Here is a 27,554-nt window from a genome sequence, read left to right as displayed (position 1 = left end):
GGCCTACAGCTTAATATAAAAAAGGTAGATTACTGAACGACTCCTGTATTTCTGTTTTGTTTTTCAAGACGGGGACTCTCTACATGGCTCTGGCTACCTGGACTACTATATAGACTAGGGCTGGCGCACTTGAATCCTGGAGTACTGAGATTAAAGGTATCATGAGCACCATGCCAGCATGATTTAAAATATTGATAGAACAGCTAATGGCACAGTTAAGAGGGTCTGTGGTGTCTTACCAACATAGTGCTCCACATCCCTCACAGTGAATGATGGAGAGGGTAATGTCATCCCCAAGCCATCCTTCTTCAAGACGAGGATAGGCACGCTGAAGCTATTCTCTTCCAAGAATTCCACTGTCAGCTGACTTCCAGTGGGTTTCAGAATCACTTCGTCTGAGCTGTGTGGGCGATAGGAAAAAAACATGGCCTTGAGATTCTGCTCACTAAAGGCCTTAATGGCCTCTCACTAACTGGGTATAGTCTTCCTGTGGGAGTCTTAGATGGGTTGACAATTAATGGCATCTGCCAGGAAAAACAAACCTCTCCAAAGCAGTGAGAGACAAGGTCACTGACAGAGAGTAGGGGAATATATGGTGAACAGGCTGTTCTTTTCTGAACAACAAAGGAAATTAGTCAATAGCTTACCTAAGAAGAGATATAACTACCAATTTTGACTCATTTGTTCTAACCCAAAATAGCAACATCCAATTTAAAATGTTAGTGAAGAGAGCAAAGACTGAGCTTTTAAAAAACAGTATTTACAACCACTTTCTCAATACATGTACTTATAAGATGGAATTTTTAATTTTCATGCAATATATTTGATCATATTATTTTCCCCTCCCTCAACTACTCCTAGTCATAATGGAGACAAGGGAGTAGTACATAGATGGAGGTATACATAGTGCCAGAGTATTAGCTTAGCTTGAGTCCATGATTTCAATCTCTGGAACCAAAAAAGAAAAAAAGACTATGAAGAAAAGAGAAATTAGTTGTACTGAAACAAACATAATAAGCTCTGTACCTATCTTACTCTTCATGTAATTCTGGATGGCCCAAAATTTAAACTGCAAAAACTAAAGCCATAAAGGTACCAGGAGAAAAACATGTAGGAGACAACACCCAGGTTTTACTAAAATGATAATAAATAATAATCTGCATTTAAAACTAAAATTGTCTGCAAGGAAAGCTGTTATAAATAAGTTAGTTTTCTCCAATGAGATGCCATTGGAGAAGTATTAACCACACTTTTTTGTAGTTCAAGACAGGATTTTTTCACATAGTTCTGATTGTCCTGGAACTTGATATTTAGACCAGGCTGGCCTTAAACTAATGGGAATCTGCCATCCTCTGCTGCTGCTGGGATTAAAGGTGAGCACCACCACCTAATTTATTAACCACACTTAAGGGTAGGCTCCATGCTCAAAAGTAGATGGCCAACACAGAATAAACTCAAAGGTATTTTTGTAGACTTTTTTTGTTTCATATTGCTTTGTTAAGGTTTTTTTTGTCTTATGTAATGTGTGTGTGCATGTGTGTGTGTGTGTGTGTGTGTGTGTGTGTGTGTGTGTGTGTGTGTGTGTGTAAGATTCTTGTGGGTTGGTTTTTTTTACTTTACGTGTTTGTTTCTAAAAAGAAAGAAAGGGTGCAGAATTGGGTAGATGGAGAGGATCTTTGAGGAATTGAGGGGAGGAGAAAACATGATTAGTATATATTGCATGAAAACATTTTCTCAATAAAAATATGGGAAATGCTTTAGAAAAATAGTTATTAATAAATATGAACCATAGTAAACAAAAATCAACCTCTTTCATAATTAAGGTAGTAAGTTAAAATAAAAAGATTTCACTAAATTTTGAAAATTAATAGTAAAATCATCAGAGCCTTGACAAAGTATCTGTGAAGTTGTACAAGCTTTATGTAAATTGGCAATATTTACAGATTCTTAAGGCATACCCTTTTTGACCTAACAATTTTACTTTTACACAGTTAAATCTACATCTATACTTGTCACACATCCAAAAACTTAAGTACAGAGAGATATTTACTAAGGCTGCAAATATAGCTCAGTGGTAGAGTACTTGCGTAGTATGTGTGATACCTAGGTTCAATGCTTATTACTGAAGAAAAAAACGTATGGACTACAGAATTTTTCTTAATAACAGCAAAATGCTGAAATCAATTTAAATGTCCATCACTAGAGGACTAGTCAAATAAAATACATATCCATTCAATTAAATACTAAATGACCATGAAAGGAAGTAAAGAACCACCTATACATGCTATTATAGATTGATTTCCAAGATGTATTATGTAGGTTTAAAAATAAAAGCAATGTACAAAATATAATGCTTCCATTTGTGTCAAAAATGTAAAAGGACACACAACCACATATATGTGGATACAAGGACTATTTTTTTAAATGTAAAAGAAATTAGCTGATGTAAATAGAAAAAGGGATCTGAGGGCTCTGTGGTAGAGGGGACTGACAGCCTTTAATTTTTTAAAACTAATAACCTAGAAAAACTTAAATAATACTTGAAGTAAAAGAAACCTAAAAAACAGTCCAATGCATTTAAACCACATATTTCTTTATTCATTAATTTCTAACTCATTATTTTCATTCAATTCATTACTTTATTTTTACTAAATCTAGGTAAAATGAAAAAAAAAGTATCTTTCTGATTGAAAAACACATGACAGCTCCCTATTTTTAGTTTTAAAGTTTCTTCTCCTCTATAATGAGAGAATTAAATTTGCTGACCATTAAAGATTCTTGCAGACATTAAATGGGGAGTTGTTGTGAATATGGAATAGGAAAGGGGAAGGAAATAAAGGGTCACAGAATAAGTGACTATGATAAAAGTATATTTAATAATATACATGGAAATGTCATAATAAAACCCATTACTTTGTACAATTAATATACATAAGAGAAACCAAAAAAAAATCCTTCCAATTCTAGCATTGTTCAGATGCTTATAAGTTGATAAGACAAAATGCTGCTTCCCAACTACTGCAGATTTTTTGTAAATAGGTCATAATGTACTCTAAACATCAAGTGAACCTCTGGCCACTGTTACTTAGGAACTGACCAAAACAGAAGTTCCCATCCCAGAGATTTTGCAGGGCCCAGAAGATTTCCAGACATCAGGAGGCACATAATGGCATAGCTAGTGGAAAAGCTGAAAGGAAATTATGTCCAGTTTCCTATAGCTTTAAAGCTTAACATTTCTTTATCCAGAGGGTCCTCACCTGTCAAAAGTCCTACCCCGTAGTTCTCGGATAAACATGGAGCTCCCAGTCTTCAATGGTTTACCCTTGTGATTATCATGTCCTTTGGAAGATCCACGACGTTTTTTCACTAAACCAGAAAAAGACAAGTGGTAATTAGTTAGAATGGCCAGGAGCTGAGAATCTAAAACCCCAGGGGCATCTACAGTTAAAGACACTCTCTTACTCAGGAAAGCTCCTGGCAAAGAAGAGTGTGCTTCCTCTAAAGGCAACTGTTAAAAGGAAAGAGATAAAGCCACGCATTCCTGCTCTCTTAGGCAACAGCCACAGGCACTGTTGGACTTGCATGGATGGCTTCTGCTGTTTCTTAAGGAAGGCACATCTAAGGCAATTACCAGCAAAGACTCTCCAGCTACCACGGCTTTGTTTCTTCCCTTATTATTTCCTGCTGGAAATCTTAAGATCTACTTACTAATGGAGGGTCCGTGTAAGACTTCACAGTTGGGGCAATGGTACAGATCAATATCAGCAGCCTTCTCCTCCTCAACACCAACACAACTGGAAAAGAAAACAATATAGCCATGTCTATAGTTCTGTATCAGTGAGTACAGTATAGTACATATTATGATTTACATTTATATCAATTAAAATTAAGTAAACTTGAGGGCTGGATAGATGGCTTGGTGGTTAAGGACACTGGCTGCTGCTTTTCCAGAGGACCCGAGTTTGATTCCTAGCACCTAGATAGTGGCCCACAATCCTCTCTAACTGTAGTTTCAGGGGATTCTGGTTACCACCTCAGACTTCTACTAGCACCAGGCAGTTGGTATACAGACAGACATATATGTGAACAAAACACTCATACACATAAAAGTAAATTAAATTTAAAAATAAAGTTAAGTAAAATTTAAATGTGGTTCTTCTATCACACTAGCTACATTTCACCACCCACATGCAGTTATTGTACACATTATAAAACATTTTCATCAATACGAAATTCTACTGGTGTAAAACAATTCTGAATCATTAGGATTCAGAATGGTCAAAGTCGAAAGAGACTACAGGCATCAGTATGTGAATAAACAGAAATATGTAAACCCAATAAGGAATTTTAAATGTTCCAAATAGTTACATTTAAAAGATAAGAAGAAGGTCAAGCAGTGGTGGTGCATGCCTTTAATTCCAGCACTTGGGAGGCAGAGGCAGGCAGATCTCTGAGTTCAAGGGCAGCCTGGTCTACAAAACAAGTTCCAGGTCAGCTAGGGCTGTTACACAGAGAAACCCTGTCTCAAAAAAAAAAACAAAACAAAAACAAAAAAGGGTAAAAAGAACCAGATATTTTAGTCCTTTAATCCGCACTTCTAATTCCAGCATTCTAGAGGTGAAGGAAAGAGTATTATCACGTGTTTCAGGCTACCCTCAAGTATTAGACCAGACTGGACTATGTAAGAAAAATGTCTCAAAATACAAAAAGAATTTTTAAGAACAAGTCTTATTTTAATATTTTATTTTGCCTAACACACTCAAAATATTAAAACTCAAATTTAGAACTTTGTCGAGATATTTTTTAAATAAAACTACTAGAAATATTTTAGAGCCAACATTTATGAGTAAAAAATTATAGGTAATCATTTTTGCAGCCTCACTCAGATTTAATTTTGGATGCATGTTACAAAGAAATCTCACATATTAAGCCCTTCCCTCACCAAGAAAGAGGGGAAAGAGGGCAAGAACCCTTCAAATAATTTCTGGCTATGGTTTAAATGTTTTAAAAGTCTTTTATCAACTATATACAGCAAGGTACATAAAAATATGGTAAATGACAGGTGATAGCTAATATTACTTTTTGCCATATCCACATTATCAATCCTCACTACCCTAAAGTTTATTTTTTGTTTGCTTGCTTGCTTTTTGAGATAAGGTCTCACTGTATAGCCCAATCTCACTTCAAACTTACCTTAGCTTCCTGGTCTCAAACTGGCCTGTGTCACCTGGCCTAAATTTATAAATCTTTTGTTTGGACCTAAGGCACTCATTTCCATAACATACGTGCTTTATGTCTCACGTCCCTACTATATTTGGTCACTGCTCAAAAAGGAAACCTTGCTGTCATCACTCCTGAACTTTTGTCACATATGCTTTTTCTACCAAAAACAGCCACTACCTGTCTCCTCTCTCATCTTCTGTGTCACAATTTCAGCAATTCTATACCATGATAAATAAAGTGCTCTAGCTTCCCCTTCAAGAAACACTTGCTGGGCACAGTGGTACATGTGTGCCATGGTGGTTTGAATGAGAATGGCTCTCATAGGCTCATACGTTTAGATATCTGGTCCTGGTTAGTGGAACTATTTGGAAAGGATGAGGTATGACCTTGTTGGAGAAGTTGTGTCATGGAGGGGAGTCTTTGAGGTTTCAACAGACTCCTACTATCCCCAGTGTGTCCTCTTACTCCTGTTTAAGGTTCAAGATGTGAGCTCTCAGCCGTTTCTGCTGCTGTGCCTTCTCTCTCCCATCATGGATGCTAACCCTCTGGAACTTATATATAAGCTCAATTCAATACTTTCTTTCATACGTTTCTTTGGTCATGGTGCTTTACTACAGTAACAGAAAAGTAACTAATACATCCACCCATAATCTCAGAACTTCAGAGATAGAAACAGAGGAATCAGTAGTTTAAGGTCAGCTTTGGCTAGATGAAACCTGTCTTAAAGCAAAAAATATAAAACAGAACACTCCTTTACTTTCCAAGTTTAAACAAATACAGTTGGTCTACAAGGAAACAATTTTCTCCATACCATTGCTACTCAAAGTGTAATCCAGTTGCTCTCAATCTGTGAGTTTTGATCCCTTTCACAGGGGTCACATATCCAATATCCTGCATATCAGATATTTACATGACAATTCATAACAGTAGCAAGATGACAGTTATAAAGTAGCAACTAAAATAATTTTATGGTTGAGAGTCACCACATATTAGGAACTGTATTAAAGGGTTGCAGCATTAGGAAGGTTGAGAACCATTAGTGTAATCCATAGACTAATGTGAACTGGACTACGGGTCTATGGTAAGTACAGAAAATGACAGTATTACTTCTCAGAAATCTGGCAGGATATTTTAATAGCCATTGAATCTAATAATGAAATACTGAGGTTTGTGATATTGTTTTTTGTTCATATTGTTTTACTACTCATTCTCTTTTCATTTTATAAAGTAACAGATCCATTAGAGACTGAAAATAAAAGAAAATATGTCCTTGTTCTTCACCATAGAGTCTAAGGAGCACTGTGTTAAGAGTTCTATCAGCTACATATGGTCTTAACAAGAAGGAAGGCCCAAGTATAGATGCTTCAATCCTACTTAAAAGGGGGAACAAAATAATCATAGGAGGCAGAGGGAAGTAGGTACCTGGGTGGAAGAGGAGAGGGGGAGGGCAAAAGGGGGAGGATCAGGAATAGGGGGAAACAGGAAAGAAGCCTGGGGGATGGGAGAATGAATAAAAATATGCGACAGTGTGGGGTGGGGGATGGGGGGAATCTCTAGAAAGTCCCAGAGACCTGGGATGTGAGAAGCTTCCAGAACCCAGTGGGGATGACATTAGCCAAATGCTCAATAGTGCAGAAATAGAACCCGAAGAGACCACCTTCAGTAGAGAGACATAGCCCTCAGTTGAGTGATGGGGCCATCTACCCATCTCAAAGTTTTTGACCTAGAATTGTTCCTATCTAAAGGAAATGCAGGAACAAAAATGGAGCAGAGACTGAAGGAAAGGCCATCCAGAGATCACCCCAAATTGGGATCCATCCCATGCACAGGTACCAAACTCTGATACTATTTCTGATGCCATATTGTGCTTGCAGACAGAAGCCTGGCATGGCTGTCCTCTGAGAGTCTCTACCAGCACGTGACTGAGACAGATACAGATACTTATACCCAACCATTGAACTGAGGTCGGGGACCCCTATGGAATAGTTAGGGGAAGGACTGAAGGAACTGAAGGGGATAGCAACCCTATAGGAAGAACAACAGTATCAACTAACCAGACCCCTTAAAGCTCCCAGGGACCATACCACCAACCAAAGAGTATATGTGGGCTGGTCCATGCCCCCGATACATATGTAGCAGACAACTGCTTTGTCTGGCATCCGTAGGAGGGGATGTCCTTGATCCTGTGGAGGCTTGATGCCCCAGAGAAGGGGGATGCTAAAGGGGTGAGGTGGGAGTGGGTTATGTATGGGTGAGCACCCTCTTAGAGGTGAAGGGGAAGGGGTTGGAAGGATCATGCAGGGGGGAACCAAAAGAGTTCTATCAGATGTAAGCCTCCTACTCTTCTGGACAACTCAAGGAAGTTCAACAGATGACCCTTTTAACTCTCCAGGGAGAATTTGAGATTATCTCTACCTTTGTGCCTTATTTCTTTTCCTGTTTCTGTGACAGAATACCAGGAACAAAAGCAACTTAAGGACAGAAGTTCTTATTTTAGTTCATAGTTCACAGTATATCCCAGTAGAAAAGTCAAGGCAGCAGGTACCTGAAACATCTGGTTACATTGAGTCCACAGTCAAAAAGGTGATGAATGTCTGCTGCTGCTCAGTTCCTTTTCTATTTATAAAGTCCAGAAAAGTACCACTCAGAGTGAGAGGGTCTTCACACCTCCATTAAAATACAATCAAGATAATTTCCCATAATCACTCATAGGCATGCTTGAAGGCTTAACTCTCAGTGATTCTAGATGTCATCAAGTTAACAACTGACATCAACCATCAAGCCTTGTGTGAGATGACTCATTCCTCTTTGAGTTTCAAACCATGCAGCGATACCACATCCGGCTCCTCTTTACTTCCAGTTACCCTTCTCTCCAGTACATCCCTTCACTTCCAGGAGAACCTGTCACAGATTTTTCTCCATGCCAAAACTTTTCAATACTCTACATGGTATCAGTTAATAACACAGAGACCCAACTTTCTGGGGTCACTCTTCTTTGACCTAACCATGTTCAGATAGTTACCTGCACTTTCATTTCTACTACTCTCATAACCATCCCCCAGAGTTTGTCCAGCAATTGGCTCACTTCCGGAATACGAAATGCATGTTCCATTTCACCACAAATATATCCACCAGGTTTTCACTACACTGTTCTTTGCTTTAAAAATCCCTAGCTGCTCCTACTTTTCACCAATTCTTAGTTTAATTTGTTTTGTTGTTGTATTAAAATGTGTACACCTGGCCTGAAACTCACCGAGATCTACCTGTCTCTGCCCTCTAGGCTTTAAGATTAAAAGTCCATGCAACCACACCACACTACACCACACCAAGTACATTCTTTTTTTAACTTTATGCTTTGTTTTCAGAGAAGGTCTTATGTACAGCTTAGGCTGGCCTTGAACTCAAAATGCCCAAGCCTCAGCTCCTGAATAATGGATTATAGGCCTGTAGCACCAAATCCACCTACTCTTGACTTCAACCTACTTACTATCTAGCTTAAATTCCAGCATTCTTCCCTTGCCCCACCTACCTTTTACCACATTTACAAACCTATCCCTAGTTCAATCCCACTACACTACCATTGGATATGTTAGAGAAGAAATAATCACCCATTGGACAAAATAAATTCACTGTCTAAAATATATAGATTATATAGATTACATTGATAATTCTCCTATAATTTCCTACTCAGCTCTTCCCTTCCCACAATCTACAGTAACCTTCAAATCTTTGATCCCATTATCTCTCCCTTCTCTCCATGCAAATGATTTACTTCCTTTCTTGGAGAATAAAACAGAAGTGAAATAATGAGATAAGAACTAATTTGACTTCTTCCTTCATCCACCCTTTCCTCCTCTTACAGTGGAAATGCTATCTTTCAATAGCCAGTGCTGGCATACAGGTCACATACCTTTTTTTATTTTTACCAGTTAAATGTCCCTTCTTTCTAAAGTATCTTTAATCTCTCACCGTATTCTTTCTCTTTCTTTACATACTATTTAAACAAGTACACTTACCTTAAAAATCCTCTCTTCTTTCCTTTCATTCCTTCTTGTCTGCCCCTGACAGTTCACAGCCAAACATCTCTATCTACATTTATATAGCTCAAAATGCCCCCCCCTTTTTGGAATGGGTAACAGTTTAAACATGGTATAAAACTCCAAATTATCAGTTCTATATCCTAATTCTTTGGCTATCACTTGTGTGCCTCTGTCATTCTTACTGTTGCTTCCATAACACAGGTTGTTATGATTTCTAACTGGAATTACTGTCCTGCTCACCCAACTACACTCCAAACCTCAAATCTGTCTCCACACAAAATGATTCCACAATGATCATTAAGGAAGTTTGGGCTAGAGAGATGGCTCAGCAATTAAGCAGAGGATCCAGAAACTCTAGTTCCAGGAGATCCAACACCCTCTTCTGACCTCCTCGGGCTGCAGCACACATGGCATACATACATACTCAGGCATACAAAAACACATTAATACCAATTAATTATATAAAAATGTAATTTTATTATCTCATATGCAAAACCCCTCAACAGCTCCCTATTTTCATTTTTCTAAACTTTTTCATGTTTACATATATGTGCATGTATTAGAGGGTGCCATTGGAAGCAGGAAAAGGGTATTGGTACTGAAGTCACAAATAGTTGTGGACTGCCTGACATGGGTGCTGGGATTTGAACTCAGCTCCTCTGGAATAGTAAGCAGCAAGTGTTCTTAATTGCTAAACCATCTCTCCAGTCTCTACCTATTTTGTCTTGAAAAATGAATTGACCATGACCTAAAAAGGCCTTGCCTCTTTTGTGTCATCTTTTATCCCTCACACACAGCACTACTTATATAAATGAATATGCTTACTGTAAATGAAAAGCAGGAACCCCTTCTTCAGAAACATAAAAAAAATCTCTTTGCTTTCTGTGGCCTTTCAGGTTACCATGGTGTAGCAATTTGAATGAGATGTCATCCATGTTCTTATGTGTCTGAACACTTGGTCCACACTTGGTTACATTGCTTGGGTAGTAGACTTAGGCATGATCTTGCTAGAGAAAGTATGTCACTGGTGGTGGACTCTAACTTTCAAAAGCCATGTGGTTTCTCTGCTTGTTGCTGTTCCTGCTGCCATGCCTGGTGCTTTCTTCCGTGCACCACCACTACCACCACCAGCAGCAGCAGCAGCAGTACCAGCAGCAGCAGCAGCAGCAGCAGCAGTACCAGCAGCAGCAGCAGCAGCAGCAGCAGCAGCAGCAGCAGCAGCAGCAGCAGCAGCAGCAATATATTGATTGTAATGGACTCTTATCCCTCTGGAACTATAAACCCAAAATAAACCCATCCTTCTACAAGCTGCTTCAGTCATGGTGTTTTATCATAGCAATACAAAAGTAACTAATACACATGGAGTTCAGTTGTTACTACTGTTTGTTTTGTGGTTAGGAGCTGAACTCAGCCATGCATGCTAGGCAAGTGCTCTGTCAGTTAAAATTCTAGCTCTATTTCTACTTTTTTGAGATAGGGTCTCAAGTCCAGTATGGCGATCCATACCTTTAATTCTAGTGCTTGGGAGGCAGAGGCAAGTAGACCTCTGTGAGTTCAAGGCCAGCCTGGTCTACATAGCTAGTCCCAGAACAGCTAGAACTACATAGTGAGATCCTGTTTCAACACAAACAAACATCCTACTTGAGATAGAGTCTCACTAAGCTGCCTTCTGATTCTCCTGCCTTAGCTCCCTGAGTAACTATAATGATAGACATAACCTTGGCAGTATGAGCTTTTCTTTATTTTTTCTGTCACAACTCTCTTGGGGATGGGGGGTTGAAGACAAATCATTCATTACACAGTGTGCATACTCTGGACCCTGAAATTTCTCCACATCTCCACTTAGGGACAGATCCCCAGGCTCTGAAGGTTTTCAGGGAAGCAAGAAAGAAGTAAGATGTAAGACCACAGAACTCATGACTAAAATGTGAATGCTTCACTCCTTTTTTAAAAGGGGAACAAGAATACCTTTGGCAGGGAATAGGGAGGCAAGTTTAGAACAGAGGCAGAAGGAACACCCATTCAGAGCCTGCCCCCCATGTGGCCCATACATATACAGCCACCCAATTAGATAAGATGGATGAAGCAAAGAAGTGCAGGACGACAGGAACCCGGATATAGATCTCTCCTGAGAGACACAGCCAGAATACAGCAAATACATAGGCCCGAATGCCAGCAGCAAACCACTGAACTGAGAAGGGACCCCCGTTGAAGGAATCAGAGAAAGGACTGAAAGAGCTTGAAGGGGCTCGAGACCCCATATGAGCAACAATGCCAACCAACCAGAGCTTCCAGGGACTAAGCCACTACCCAAAGCCTATACATGGACTGACCCTGGGCTCCAACCTCATAGGTAGCAATGAATAGCCTAGTAAGAGCACCAGTGGAAGGGGAAGCCCTTGGTCCTGCCAAGACTGAACCCCCAGTGAACATGATTGTTGGGGGGAGGGCGGTAATGGGGGGAGGATGGGGAGGGGAACACCCATATAGAAGGGGAGGGGGAGGGTTGGGGAATGTTGGCCGTTACAATCAAATGTAAATAAGAAATGCCAAGTTGATAAAGATAAAAAAAAAAAAAAAAGACCACAGAACTCAAGGTTCTAAGTTCTCAGCACACAGTCCACTGCTGTCGCATACAAAAATTCAAAGGTAAAACATATGAAGACTTTTGGGACAACAGAAGCATTGCATTACACCTCAACTGTAGGGCTTCATATGACAACAGGGTGCACATGTTCATGAAGCCATTCCATCTACAAAAATAAAGTCTGGGGATGTGGCTTAGAGATAGAATACTTGACTAAAATGAATGAGGCCGTAAGTATTTGATCTCTAGCACCACAAAAAATGAACAAAAGAAAACTAAAGCCATCTGGATTCATAATGCGAGCCCGGGATGCTACTGCTCTTCCTCCTCCCTACTGCAGACACTCCTGCTGCATACCACCTATTTCACCTCTCCTACTCTGACCTACAACACATGTTCATTTCCTTGTCATTTGCGCCGACTACATCCAGCACACAGTATTCACCAAAAATCCTCAGCTATTCCATCTGCCAGTCTTGTTTCCTTCATTATCCATCCTAATTCAGCAAACATGCAATGGGCGAGATAACTCCTTAGACCAGAGAGGCAGATAAGCCAGAATTAATTCACTGTCTCAATAATTATCACCAGGTACCAAGGGTAGTAAATGTTGTCTTACTCAGGGTAGCTTTCTTGGTGAAGAGAATTATTACAACATGGGGCACTGAAATTAAGCTGGGCTCAGTGTAGGCACTCAACAAATATTTACTAGGTAAAAGTAAATGAGTGTATAAATAAATATTAATTATATGTAGATACTTATAGAATGAGCATTCTAGAGGGAAAAAGACAGGCATAGTCTGAACAGTTTCATTAAGTGCTACAAAGAAAAACAGACCAATGATGGTCAAATGAATGAGTAAATTTAAAGCCTACATAAAAGTAACTGAGAAGAAATGCCTATATAAAAGAAAACTGAGATATGGGCTTTAAATATATTATACTATTTAATCTTTATAACAAATTAAGAGACACTCTGTATAGCATTGAAACACTAAAACACAGAGGTTAAAAGATACAAAAAGGGGTCCTGGGGTGGGGGCAAAAAAAAAAAAAGACGCAAAGATATGGTAGCCAAACTACTTGGGTTTGTATTTTACTTCTTCCATGTATAACTGTGTGAACAGAGGAAGTTTATATAAATTCTTTGTACCCCAGTTTCTATAATTGTGAAATAGAAAAATTACTAGTAAATTTTCTATTAGTAGTTAGTAGTAGTTAGTAGTATTCTAATTAGTAGTACGTTTTAGAGATGTTGCAAGGATTCAATGAACTTAAAGTATTCAAGTGCTTAATACATGATAAATGCTATCTATAACAATGAGAAAACAAATCTGAATAGTTAGGCAAATTGCTAGTAATTACAAAACTATTTAAGTAGCATCACAATACAAAATTGTTTGTCACCATAAGTCCATGATATCTAACCAAATACATAGCTAAAATATAACCGTAAGTAGAAGCAAATGCTACAAGAACACAAAATCAGGCACTTGATTGCTTCATCCAGGGCTGTGGACCTAATTGGGACCCAAAGATCAAAGGAGCCAGAACAATGACACGTTTTCCTCAAGATTCTATCTGGCTTCTTAAATGTTCAGCCTCTGCTCTCTGAGAATGCTCAAGGAGCCAGGTCCTGTGACCAGCCTATAACTTGGAAAGCCAATAAATAAATAAAGAAGGGAAGAGTATATTTTACCTTCCTTCATTTAAAAAAAATCTCAGAAAAACATCCAAATCAATTTTTGGTTCGGGTTTCTTGCAACAACCTTTATCAGATAGAACACACTCTACAAAACCAGAAGCAAAGGCACCTACACTTCTCACTACTGGCTCCATTGCCTCCAGGCAAAGGACTTAAGCGAGTAGTGCTAAAGAAACTAAACAAGTTCCATGTACCTGAGAAGTTTCTGCTCTCTCTGCTCCGAATCTGGCATATGAGTTTGCCATTTAAAAGAACTCACTAAATTCCAAAATAACTTGAAATTATAGACAAAATAGGCCATTCGCTACAGATCTTTTGAGCTTCTCAGTCACTGCCCCATTACTCTATTCCCATTTATAGTAAAACTGCTTAAAATGAAGTCATTCCTTACCTCTTTCTTTCACAACCCCAATCCAATCTATTAACAAGTCCCATACTGATATATGTTCAAAATAAAGCCACTTCTCATCAACACAGACTCTAGTAAGTCACCATTTTCTAACTAGACAAGAATTTCCTAGGGTGATTTTGGAGACAGGCTGGCCTCAAACTCACTATGTAGCAAGGATTACCACGAATTTCTGATCATCTTGGCTTCCATATTCTTGAGTGTTAGAATTATGGGCATGTACAACCATGCCAGGTTTACGTGATGCTGGGATCCAACCCTAGCTTCACAAATGCTAACCAAGCAATCTATCAACTGACTCGTGTTCCTCAATTTTTTCTCTTTCTTTTTGTTTTTTTTGTTTGTTTGTTTGTTTTGGTTTTGGTTTTCGGAGACTGTTTCTTTGTGTAACCTTGGGTGTCCTGGAACTTGCTGTGCAGACCAAGCTGGCCTCAAACTCAGAGAAATTCACCTGCCTCTGCCTCCTGAGTACTGGGATTAAAGGCACGTGTCACCACTGCCCTGCATGTTTCTCATTTTCTAAAGTAATATTGGGAATATCTAGAGGCCCTGTTAAAATACAGAAACAAAAATTATGATACTCTGATGTAGTTCTCAATGTATATAAAACACATATTTAAGATTAATTATGCTATAAATGAGGAAATGTAAAATAAAGAGAAATTTTTACTCCTCACTTGAACTGGGAAAAATACCAAATGATTGTAGTAAAAAGTAAAAATGTATACAAAGACACATTCAAATGTAAAGAAAAAAGCAATATTGAATTATAAATCAGGTATAATAAAGGCTAGAGAATGTAAACAGAGGCACATAGAACAGAAAGAGTAAGGATATAGTTCATTTGGTATCATACCTGCCTAACATATACAAAAACCTGGGTTCAATCCCCAGTACTGAATAAAACCAAAAATGTTCTCAGGCCTGTAATCAGGGTTTAGGAGGTGGTAACAGGTGGATCAGGAGTTCAAGGTCACCCCTAACTACATAGTCAAGTCTGAAGTCAGTTGAGCTATATAAGACTCCCTGTCAAAAACTAAAACAGAGCCTGGCAAGATGATTCCCTCAAAGCCTGAAGCCCTCCCTGAGTTCAGTCCTTGCAATTTATGTAGAGAGGTAAAAGGAGAATCAATTCTACACATGAACACCATGGCACATATATACACAAGTGCTTATACATAGAAGGGAGAAAAGAGAAAGAAGGGCGGAAGCAGGGGGAGGTGGGAGGAAAGAAGGAAAAAATAGAACTAAAATTTGTAAAAAGAATTCAGAAGGCAGTTTGATGTTAATATCCCTTTAGCAAAATAATATTAGCAGAGCCTATAACTTCCTTAGCCACAAGTTCTTGGCCAGGTTTAGAAAACATAGCATGAGTTTCCCACTGTGAATCAGGCCTTAAGTTCAATTAGAAAGCTGCTGGTTACCTCCATAGCATTCATGCTACTATTGCACCAATGAGCAAGCATATCTTTCCAGGCCAGTCATTATTGTAGCTCACAGGACTCACAGCTGGGTAAGACTGTTGATCGTTTTTCTTTCTCAGAAGCCTACAAAAACACCTTATGATGCTATGAAAGTTAGCTAGTAGGAAGAATGCTCCCAGGTCAGAACCTGCTTGACTTTTCCATATCCTATGATCAAAATATATGGCTTTTTCAAACATGCTTAGTGCTGGTTATCCCTCTATCTCCCCCACTTCACCCTCATGTCTACTGCCCACTTAAATATTTACCTCCTTTATCCACCTTCCCTTCGTTATACTACCTTATAAATATTTCTAAATATCTATAGGCCCCCTCATCAGAAAAGTTTCTTTACATAGTTGATGATGTTAAATACAGTTTCTCACAACTAGTTGAAATGCAAGAATAGGTCACTGTGGGGTGGTCAGCTCTAAATGAGACATCTGTATCACACCTCTTTCCCCAAAAGGCTTTGGGAACCTAAGAAGGGGGAGAAAGATTGTAAGATAGGATTAGCCAGGCAGTGATGGCTCACACCTTTGGTGGCACACCTGGGAGGCAGAAGTAGGGGGAATCTCTGAGTCCAGGCCAGCCTGGACTGTAGAGTGAGTTCCAGGACAGCCTAGGCTACAGAGAAACCCTGTCTTGAAAAAATAGAAAATTATATCACACCCTTTTCCCTCAAGGTCAGGAAGCATTGTGGAAGAATAGGCAGAAAAATTATCAAGAGAAGACTGCTTGTGAAATGATGTCTTCTGGACAGGACAGAGTCACTGCACTCAAAGCCATAACAAATATAGTTCTTAGCACAGCACAAAACGTGCATGAGATTAAACCAGTTAAAACTCCAGCACAGAGAGGAAAAGGGCTCATGAAGTTCTACCCCTAGCTGAGAAACTATTAGCAGTCAGTGGCTACTGAGGAAGAAGAGTCAGTTTTCTTCAGCAAAAGGGAAGTAGAAGACTCATACCATCAAACTTAATTTAAACAAGAATATTTTCCCTCCCAACAAAACAAACAAGGAATTCCATGCAAAGAAAAATCCATACAATAAAACAGGCCAAAAACTTGTAGTTAAAGAGATCATAGGCCTGAGTGACGAAGCTCCTTTAGTTGTTCTGCTCAATGAACATAATGTACCCATCAAATTACCATCTAAATAACCATGCTCATGCCTATAGAATATTACTACTCTCAGCTTTAGTAAAAGAAGTTTCTCTTGCCATTCATGGTGGTATACTTCTTTAATCTCAGTGCTTAGGAAGCAGAGGCAGGTGGATCTCTGTGTTTTAGGTCACCCTGGTTTACAGAATGAGTTCTAGGCCAGACAAGGCTATACAGTGAGACCCTGTCTCAAAAAAAAAAAAAAAAAAAAAAAAGGAAAAACCCTTCTCTTTGTAGTGGTATAAATGTTCATGGATACAAACTCATAACCGAAAGACAAAGAATAAATAATTTACTGTCTATAAATAGAACATCTACACAGCACTCTCTCTAGGGCTCATGAAACATCTTGGGAGGAAGAAACAGAAAAATGTAAGAACCAGAGGAAGGTTGGGGAGCAGTTTGGAACACTGAGTTCTAGGCATGAAATGCTGTTAAATTCTTGATTACCTGTATAGATTTGTACAAGATTGGGTTTGCTAACATTCTGTCCTGGAAAAGGGAGGGGCTCACAAGGCTCCGACCTTCCCTGAAGGCAAATTTTCAGTGGTTCAGCCACTGGTAAGTTGCTCAAGTTCTAGTAAGTAACCCAGAGAATTAAGCCTCCTTAAAGCCAGGAGTGGGGTATGATCAAAGTACATACAGGTCTGTCCAGTGATATGGCTCGACAGTAAAAAAACACTTGCCATTTAAGACCCAAATTCAATCCCTGGAACCTACATAAAAGTCAGATGCAGTGGTGTGCATCTGTAAACCCAGTACTCCTATAGGGAGATGGGAGGTGAAAACAGGAGAGTTAGCCAGAAGTTCAAAGACCAGCTAGCCTAGAGTAGTAGCACAGCAGAAACAAGAGAGTTGCTACAACAAAGCAGAAACACAGAACTGACTTCCTGAAAAGTTGTCTTTTCAACCTGCAAATGTACAGTGCTCCACGCATACATATACACACACTAAAAAAATACGTATTTTAAAAATAAAATGTCATGGCATCCATAATTATAAGATAATAAAAATAAAAATTAATATGTATGTAACCATTTCTATTTAAATTATCATAACTGTTACCAGGAAAACTAATGCTTCACAGAGACGAAATACTTTGAGAATAACTGGTATATAGTAATGATAATGTTATCTCATCCATCCTCAATATCAGATGTTATTATACTCTATACAAGTGGAAGAGATTGGTACTGCTTTAAATTTAAGTTTCTCAAATGTGGGCCCTATCTACCTACTGAATCAGAAACCGAGGTTGGGATCTATCGTTTTTTGTTAACAGATCTTTCAAATAATTGATACACACTAAAGTTTAAAGTGCACTGCTCTACAAATCATAGTATTTTGCACAACTCAACTGCCTAACAAGAGGAATGAAACTATTCAGTATTTTTCCTAAATTTGAGAACACTACTCTAGAATCAATTAATTTGAAATTCAAATCCATACTCAGAAAGTATCACTTAACCTCCACAGTTCCAGATTCCGTATCATCAAAAATAGCATAGTTGCCTTCCTTACTGTAACTACTCCAGGTAGCAACTTGTCATTATGCATCATAATCCCTAACTGAACTTCAAAAGTCTACCATCTTTAGGCGTTTGTGGATATGAAATCTGTAGGATGTGGGCTGGAGAGATGATTCAGTGCTAAAAGGATGCTCTGTACATTCGAGGACCTTAGTACACAGATCCTAGCACCTAGGTAAAAAGTCAGGTGTGGCAGTGATCCCAGTCCTGGGAGGGGCAAAGGCAGGAAGATCACTGGACTTGCTAGCCACCAGTTTAACTCCAGGTTCAGTGATAAACCATCTCAAGAGAATAAAAGAGTAATACAACAAAACAATGTCTTCCTCGGGCCTTGGTGGGCTCATACTCATAAACACACTGGGTCTATGTGGCTAACTACTGTAAACAATCATGAAAAGTCTACATATTTAGTAATTTCCAATTGACCTAAAGTAAAAACTTAGAGTACAGTGAGTATGTTGGGGGTGGGGGTGTACTGAGTAAGCAAGAACAGCCAGCCGCCCACTAAGGATCTGGTTTTTAGCTAGGTTCCTTGTTCTCTGGCAGCCCACAGAAAGCAGCAGCAGAAAATTTAAAAACTGGATGCTTTCATGAAACTTGTGCTAGAATGTACAAACAAAAGCAGAATACACCTTAGAAATGTGATTAAAGACAGATCTGATCCATCAACTCATAAATCATTTGTAAGCTTAAAAACTCTTAAAGTTCCAGTAGTTTTATCATTGTAAATGTCAAATAGCTACTGCACAAAGATATTCACCAGTCAGGGTTTTCTTTTTGTTTTGATCAACAATTACATCTGGATACAAAAACCTTCCCAGAATCCCCAAGTTTTATCACCTCACATTATTTGTAAGAAAGTACAAATAATGTAAGTATACAACCATGAAAGGAATAACCAAGAAACTGGTGCTAAACATATAGATAAAAAGGTATCAAAAACATGTTGTAGATGACTATTTAACCTGGCAAATACCCACATTAAAATGTTAGGTGTAGAGCAAGGGAGATCACAAAATGGTATTTATGATATAATCCCAGCCTACAAAAGCATATGCTGTAAGTCAAAGGACAAGAGTTAATACAACAGCAGCAAAAAAACTAAGAGTGGATTATACCCAACGGACTCATAGATGACTTTTATTTCCATTTTTTTTGTATTTTCTATAATGGACATGTCTCACCTATACAATAGGAAAAAAAAATCATTTTTTTTGCACAGGCCAGTCTTGAACTTGCTATCCCCCCTTCTTAGTCTCCAAAGTTAACTGTAATTAAGGCCTATGCCCTAAAGTCCATTTAAAAAATGTTCATTCTTTTAAAAATCTGGGTTGGGCCCATTAGATACCTCAGCAGGTGGTACTTGTCACCGACCCTGACAACCTGAGTTCATTCTTGGTTTCATATGATGGAAGGAGAAAATTGACTCCCGCAAGTTGTCTTGTGACCTCGACATTCATATCATGCCATGTATGCACAAGCAACACACACACACACACACACACACACACACACACACACACACACACACACACACACTTTAAACTCTAACTTTCGGGAACTCGGGAAATGTGCTATGAAAATAAGAAGGCCCGGGGTTGGGGATCTGGCTCAGTGGTAGAGCGCTTACCTAGGAAGCGCAAGGTCCTGGTTTGATCCCCAGCCCGAAAAAAAAAAAAATAAGAAGGCCGAGTTCAAATCCCCAAAACTAACATAAAACTGAATATGGCAATAAGTGCTTGCAACCCTAGCATAGAGGGAAAAAGAGACAAGTGGATCTCTAGAGCTTGCTGGGCAGCTAGCCTAACCCAACTAGCTCAAGGTTTGGCATGAAAGATAGGGTAGAGAGCAATAAAGAAGCTACCTGACACCTCTTTAAGCACATGTGCACACATGGATGCATTTACACATACTCAGAGGAGTGTGCTCTCCCACAAGTGTAACTTTCAGGCTGGGGAGAAGGCTCAGTGAGTAAAGTGTTTACTAGGCAAACATGAAGACTTTAGTTCAATCTCCAGAACATATGTAAAAAAGCTTCGAATATTGGGGTTGGGGATTTAGCTCAGTGGTAGAGCGCTTGCCTAGCAAACGCAAGGCCCTGGGTTCGGTCCCCAGCCCCGGGGGAAAAAAAAAAAAGCTTCGAATACATATAATCCCCGTGCTAGAGAGACAGAAATGGGAAAATCCCTGGGGTTCTCTGGCCCACCTGCCTAGCCCGCCTTACTAGGCGACTGGGAGACCCTATCTCCAAAAAGACAAGGTAGCTGCCTCCTGAGAAATGAAGCCTGAGGCTGACCTCTGGCCTCCATACATGGTACACACCCGCATACAGAGACCCATACAAATAGAAGGAAAAATTTAACTTTCAGACTTGGGTACAGACAAAATAATTTATGGAATGTCAGTTATGGCGTCTGATACACAGTAAACAGTTAGGAAATCTTCATTCCTGCTCTGTTTTCAGATTTCTACACTGTGAGCAAAAGCCATTTTCCAGAGATATTGAACATACATACTTGCAAACTAAGAACCATAGTGTAACAGCTTTTTTTATTATAACTTGTTCATTTATTCAAAAGTATATCCACCATCTATTGCATATTTAGCACTAGAAATACTAAAAATAAAAAGAAAAGGTATCTCTACCTCTAGGAAGTAATAAGACATATACACAACTATAAGATGAAATAATAACTTTTTTGATATTTTGAGACAAGCGCTTACCAATGAGCTATATCTCAAGCCCTTTACATTATTTTCATTTTGAGACGGAATCGTGCTAAGTTGCTGAGCTGGTTTTGAACTGGCTCTATAGCTCAGCCAGGCCTTGAACCTGAGACCCACTGACCCCACCCTTACTTTGTTTTTGAGTGTAACAGGAACAGCTCCTTTAAAAGTTAAGATTGACAACTTGCATTTTAGAACTTCACATAAAGCAAGAGAATGGTACCATATACTGTTTTTATTATATTCCAGTATAAAAATTCCCCCCAGTAATAGGATAACATTTTGATTTTTATTACATACAATAACCTCACTGGAAACCTGAGTGACAGGTGCATTCGTCCTACTGTTTTACCCTATGTCTTTTTATTTTAATTTAGTTAGATGGCCCTGCAGACAGCACAGAAATAAAATATTATTCCAGTTCTGCCTCCATTTATAGAATGCAAGCAAACTGTTTTACAGCTATGAAAGAGGTATTGATTTGTAAGTGAGGCTCACAAAAGCAAAAGCAACTTGGCCAAGGCCACTGATAGTAAGTTACAAAGAAATCCATGTTCTTGGACCCGGATATCTCAAAAATACAGTACTGACTCCCCCAAAGCCAGGAGATCCGGAAAAACACAACCATACACTTACTTTGTAGCTAGAACACAGCTACAAAATCAAATATGCATGCATATATAGATATATTTATTTATATATTTATATTCGTATATACACACATAGTACAATAAATACATATAGGAAAACGAGAGAAATCAGCTAGGACCTAGTCCGAGGAAGAGGGATAGAAAAACCTAAGTCTAGTAAATTGAGAGAGGGGCTAGTTTCTGAGCAGTAGGTAGAAAACAGGGCTGAGAGGAGGAGAGAGCAAGAGAAAACAACACACCTGGCCAACGCACCCTGAGCAGCCTGGCCTGCCCTTCTTACCTGCCGTGAAACCAGTCCTGGCACATGTCACACTCGATCATGAAGCGGGTCACATCGTAAGGCAGTCGACAGAGGCAATACACAGGCACCGAGGCCATCTTCACAGCGGGTTGGATCGTTTTGCGCCGTGCCAGTTTTGAAGCTTTACAGGGTCAGAAAGGCAGCAACAACAAGCCGCCTTCCCTAGACGATGGCTAGACACAAACAACACTTCTTTACAAAGTGACTCCTCCGGCCCCGGGTTTCCAAATCGTTCCGTGTCTCCGCCCCCACCCCACCCCCTGGGTACCAACCTCCAGTTCTGAAAAAGGGAGTAACCAAGCCAGGACTCAACACAGCTGGTGAGAGTGCAGGAGTTAAGTGGAGAAAGTCCACCCACCCTTCAGGATTTCTTTCACTTAGAAAGAACAGAAAGAACGTTCTGCTTTCTGCTCTGCCCTGCCTTCCAAACGCCTCCCCCAGACCCCTACCTTCTTTGGCCCTGAAGTCAGTGACAACTTCTTTCCGGGTTTCATGTAAATATCTTGAAAGCCTTCGGGAAGCTTCTTTAATCCCTCACTGAACCCCTCTCTTCACTGCTCTCTTGCTTCCCAGGACTCAGCTCCCTTTATTATGACGCAAACCGCGGCATAAAAGATGGGAAGAGGGAAGCTGAGGAAGAGACCAGAGACCCTCTCTAGCCCCCCAAAATAGGAAGAAGCAGAGATGCGGAAATCCCTCTAAGTCTCCGCAGGTTATTCCGAATTGCCCCCCCCAAAGCCTTCAGGAACAAGAAAACAAGACTAAGCACCCAACTCAAATCACAGTTCTGGGACTGCGTTCGGAGAGTTTAAATGATCCTTTTCGTCATTCTCAGTATCATTCCTTCCTGAGCAGTAAGGAGTCTCATTATGCTCCAAAATGAAATAAAACGCAATTTCGTCCTCCACTCCAAAGCTGACAGGGAGCTCATCTCACCCCTGACACTAAAAAGGATCTCTTCGAAGCCCCAGTAAACTGACTAGAATTTCCTCACACCCGCGAAACTAAGCAAAGAATTTTTTTTTCCTTCCACACCTCCAAATGGCAGGCATTGCTTTGCAATCCCCTCAGACTGCCGAGGGTTCTGCTGTTCCCCACACCTGACAGACGTCTCGTCTGAAATAAGAATCTATCTTGCTCGTAGCCCCCAAAACTTACGAGGATCTCTTTACGCCTCCCCCACTGACAGGAACCTTTTTACGCACCAAACCTGATAAAAACGTCCACGGTCCGGAACGCTACAAAGATCTCTTCATGCCCGAGGCTGCAGGGGGAACTCCTCAGGGCGCAGAGCTCAGCCCCAGAGACTCGCCAGCGGCTAGGCTCGCTCCGGGGCAACACAGCTCTGCGCTAAGCAGAGGCTATCCGGGCAGTTCCGGCCCGAGGCGGCGCGCGGTGAATTCTGGGATTGCCGCTGCAAAACTGTGAAGCTTACTTGCCTTCTCCTAGAAACCACATGCCGCGTCACGCAGTGCCCGTGGTCTGACGGGGCTTTAGGGCAGCGTTCACCAGTCTCCCCCCCAACCCCCCACAGTCTGGCCCTTTGGAGCCTTCTAGAGACCCAGGGCTGAGGCGAGGGGGCGGGGCCGCCGGGCGCACTGGCAAGCGGCTTTGTCGCTGCCCTCTTCACGATAGTCTCGCCGGGTCTGCAAAGACTGCTTGGGAGGTCGCCAGAACCCAATAATGGGGGGTGGGGATGTAGGAGATTCAATGCAACAATAAAGTTTATTCAAAATCACGAGGAAGCTGAAGCGGAGAGGGGTGGAGAAATATGGTAAACAGCTACCATATTGAGAGTGGCGGCGTTCTGTGAGGAGACAAGCTTGCCGCCATCTTATGAGGCTCGGGCACTAGAGGTGAAGGTGGAGCCCGGAACATCAAGCCGGCAACTCTTGCGTGACGTCATGGGGCGGGGCGACACCTTGAGAGTGCCTAGGATGTGAGCCTCTGCTAGGTGGCCCAATTGCGCTTGAGACCTTGAGCTGATAGGCGGAGAAGCCGCCATCTTAGGCGAGGCGGTAGTTTGGCTCCATTTTGAGTGGGGCCTGGAACCCCAAGTCTTCCGTAACCCTGGGTAAACTCGGGAGTTTAAAAAAAAAAAAAGAAAAAGAAAACCCCCGCACCTTCCTCCCCCCTCCCTCCTAACACTCGCTGCCCCTCCCTCGTCTCCTCTGAGAGGAGGTGAAGCCCGTGGCTCCAAACTGCAAAATTGATACATAGGGCTGCGGGGGCGAGTTTCAGCCTCGGGAAAGAGACAAAATACTCCCTACAGCTCATTTACATTGAGCACTTTTAGTGGATGAGATCCATTTTCCATGGTTGGAATATCATTTACTCTTAACCCTGTGGAAGAAAAAAATCTGTGATTATCCCCAAATGAAAAAACAGGATAAGAGAAGGCAAATGATTTGAGATCCTGGAAATAGAAAAAAAAAAAAAAAAGACAGCATCTAATTTCTCCCACACTGAGTTGTGAGGCTCTTCCCAGCCTCTAGTCACGGACCTTGCAGGTTCAATTCCATAAGAAGCAAAGTCAGTCAAGGCTTTCCATATATCTGTACCAGGATTTTCTGACTGAAAATAGTATGCTTTAAGATGGCACTGTTTCTTTTTCTTCAGACATTAATAAAATATCCCTACTTCTCACTTTCTTAGAGAATCTCATTACTTTATAGAAGAAAATGTATTTAAAAAAATTTTTTTCGGTTGGGGATTTAGCTCAGTGGTAGAGCGCTTGCCTAGCAAAGGCCCCTGGGTTGGTCCCCAGCTCGAAGGAAAAAAAAAAAAAAAAAAAAAAAAATGTTTTCTGGAGCCGGGGAAATGGCTCAGAGGTTAGGAGCACTGGCTGTTCTTCCAGAGGTCCCTGGTTCAATTCCTAGTACCCACATGGCAGCTCACAGCTGTCTGTAACTCCAGTTCTAGGGGTTCTGACACCCTCACACAAGATACACGTGCAGGTAAAACACCAATGCACGTAAAAAAAAAAAAAAGAAAAAGAAAATTTTAAAAAGAATGCTTTCTTACCAAAAAAGGAAAAGAGGAGTGGAAAAAAAGAATTGGGGCAGGGCAGGGGGTGATGATCTGGTATTGGGTGGGAGTAAAGGACTGAAGCCATGAGGGCCAGCAGAAAGAATGGAAGCAGGCAACCTTGGAAGGTAGGAGGTGTGGGGGCGTGGGGGAATCCTCCAGAGACCTAGGAGATAAGAGACTCTCAGAACTCAAAGGGAGGGACCTTAGATGAAATGCCCTAGAGTGGGGAGAGGGAACTTATAGAGCCCATCTCCAGGAAAAAGGTCATAAATGAGGGATGGGGTTCCTATATCAAACAATCAAAAACTGTGGCCCATAATTGTTCCTGTCTGAAAGAAATGCAGGGATGGAAATGGAGAGGTGCCTGAGGAAAAGGAGGTCCAGCAACAGGCCCAAAGTGGGATCCAGTTCAAGGGGAGGCCCCAAGGCCTGACACTATTACTGAGGCTATGAAACACTCACAAAAAGGGACCTATCATGACTGCCCTCTGAAAGACCCAACAAGCAGCAGAAAGGGTCAGATGCAGATATGTGCACCCAACCGATAGACAGAAGCTGCTGATCCCTCTGGTTGAATTGGGGGAAAGCTGGAGGAAGCTGAGGGGGAGAGCAACCTGCAGGAGGACCAGCAGTCTCAATTAACCTGGACCCCTGAGATCTCTCAGACACTGGATCACCAACCAGGCTGAGATGAGGCAGTCAACACATGTACAGTAGAGGGCCAATGGGTCTGGGTTCAGTATCTAATCCTTAAGATTAGATCCTTGGAGGCCTCAGGGAGTTTAGAGCTCTGGTGATAAGGGTGGGGTGAGGACATCCTTGTGGAGACAGGGAGGAGGGAGGTACAGGAAGTGAAACAGTCAGAGGGCGGGCCGGGGGAATAAAATCTGGAGTGTGAAAAAAAAAAGATTAAATAAAATTAAAACAAAGATAGAATATGTGTCCAACAATTTTCTGACAGGAAAACAGATATACAGGAACAAAAGAGTCCTTGTCAGAGAAAAATAATTTCCCTCTCCTTGTTCCACATTTCTCCTTTCCTCTCCACCTCAGCCTCAGCTTCTTGAGTGCTGTGATTATTAGCTGATGGAGAACTCTTACAAAACCATCTTCGAGAATGGGGCAGGAGAGTCAAAAATTTAATAAGAAAGGAAAGAGGGAGGAAAGAAATTGAAGAGTAAAATAAGCTAAGAGCCTCACAGGCTGCTTGCTGTTGTAAGATATGCTAGAGGGAGTCTAAGAGGATTTATAAAGATTTCCTAAGGCACATGATATAGCTCAGCTGGTAGAATATTGTTTAGCATCCACAAACTCCCAGTATTCCTTTCCCAGAACTACATAAACCTTGGGTGGTAGCCCATATACTCAGGAGGATCAAAAGTTCAAAGTCATCCTTATCTATATAAGTTCCAGAACAGTCTGGGGTATATGAAATCGCAGCTCAAAAACAAAGTTTAATAATATTGTACACAAAAATAAGGTTCATGGACAGTAGGGGCATATTCCTTTCTTTTTTTTTTTTTTTTTTTTTCTTTTTTTTTGTTCTTTTTTTCGGAGCTGGGCCTTGCGCTTCCTAGGCAAGCGCTCTACCCCCAACCCCGTATGCCTTTCTTTTAATCCCAGCACTCCAGAGGAAGAGGTAGGCAGATCTCGGGTCAAGGCCAGTCTGGTGTACAGAGGGAATTCCAGGACAACCAGAGATACACACAGAAACCCTGTCTCAAAAAAAAAAAAAACACAAAACAACAAAAATGAGGTGCACAAATGCATGGAGGCACATGGGAAGTCATACTATGAGGAATGAAGAGCTATTACAATACAAAATACAAGAGTTTAGATTTTTATCTTTAAGGAATAAGAAACTACTGAAAACTACTGAAATTTTTAAAAAGTGGGGAGGCGCCCACAAGTGCCTGAGAGTTTATATGTAAATCACATATAAACTGTATTAAATTACTGTATAAAAGTAAGAAGAAGATACTGGATACCATGGAAATAAATTTAGAGGAGGAGATATGAACTGCCATGGGCCCTGGGAACTGTACCCAAATTCTCTACAAGAGTAGTAAGCACTTTTAACCACTGAGTCATCTCTCTAGTAACTTAGTCGTCTTTGCACCTTAGCCAGAATAGGGTGCAACTCTATTGGGACCTGAAATATATACTTTGAGATGGTATAACTGGAAGACTTCCTTAGAAAAAGAGTATATATAAGTAAATACTAAAGTTGCCTTCAAAGACATGCAGTAAGAACACTTTTAGAGATAAATTCATCACCTGAGTGCTATGACTAAAAAATGATACAAGTCACATATGAATGTACTAACTAAACAACTAAATGTAACCTCAAATAAACTACTGAGGTGAACTTCAAAATTTATTTTGTTTTGTTTTGTTTTTCTGGAGACAGAGTTCCTCTGTGTAGCACTGGCTATCCTGAAACTCACTATCACTCTGTAGAACAGGCTATCCTTGAACTCCTGGAGATTTGACGGCCTCTGCCTCTGGACTTCTGGGATTAAAGACATGGGCCACTATGTCAGACTGAACTTCAAAACTTTATTTATTTATTTGTGCGTGTGCATGTGTGTGTCTGTGTGTGTGTTAACTTTTTTTATATTTTTTATTTACATTTCAAATGTTATTCCCTTTCCCAGAATAATCAAACTCAGGGTTGAAATCAGCCCAGTGGAAATGAAAAGGACTATACAAAGAATCAACAAAAC

At 40.4% G+C, this 27,554-nt stretch overlaps 1 protein-coding gene across 1 annotated transcript in view; it reads right to left on the bottom strand.

Annotated features, from left to right (window-relative positions):
• Positions 1 to 23,178, bottom strand: part of Phf8 (PHD finger protein 8) — a 62,209-nt gene extending 39,031 nt beyond the window's left edge. The window contains 5 exon segments of the mRNA XM_032889791.1: positions 240 to 400; positions 3,258 to 3,366; positions 3,709 to 3,794; positions 21,778 to 21,971; positions 22,957 to 23,178. Coding sequence (XP_032745682.1) covers positions 240 to 400; positions 3,258 to 3,366; positions 3,709 to 3,794; positions 21,778 to 21,875 — 454 coding nt within the window. The 5' untranslated portion in view covers positions 21,876 to 21,971; positions 22,957 to 23,178.
• Positions 23,179 to 27,554: the final 4,376 nt, after the last annotated feature.

The sequence above is a fragment of the Rattus rattus genome, chromosome X (genome assembly GCF_011064425.1).
Source record: "Rattus rattus isolate New Zealand chromosome X, Rrattus_CSIRO_v1, whole genome shotgun sequence".
NCBI lineage: Eukaryota > Metazoa > Chordata > Mammalia > Rodentia > Muridae > Rattus > Rattus rattus.
Note: the sequence above shows the minus strand (reverse complement) of the source record. Positions and strands in the feature narration are given on the sequence as shown.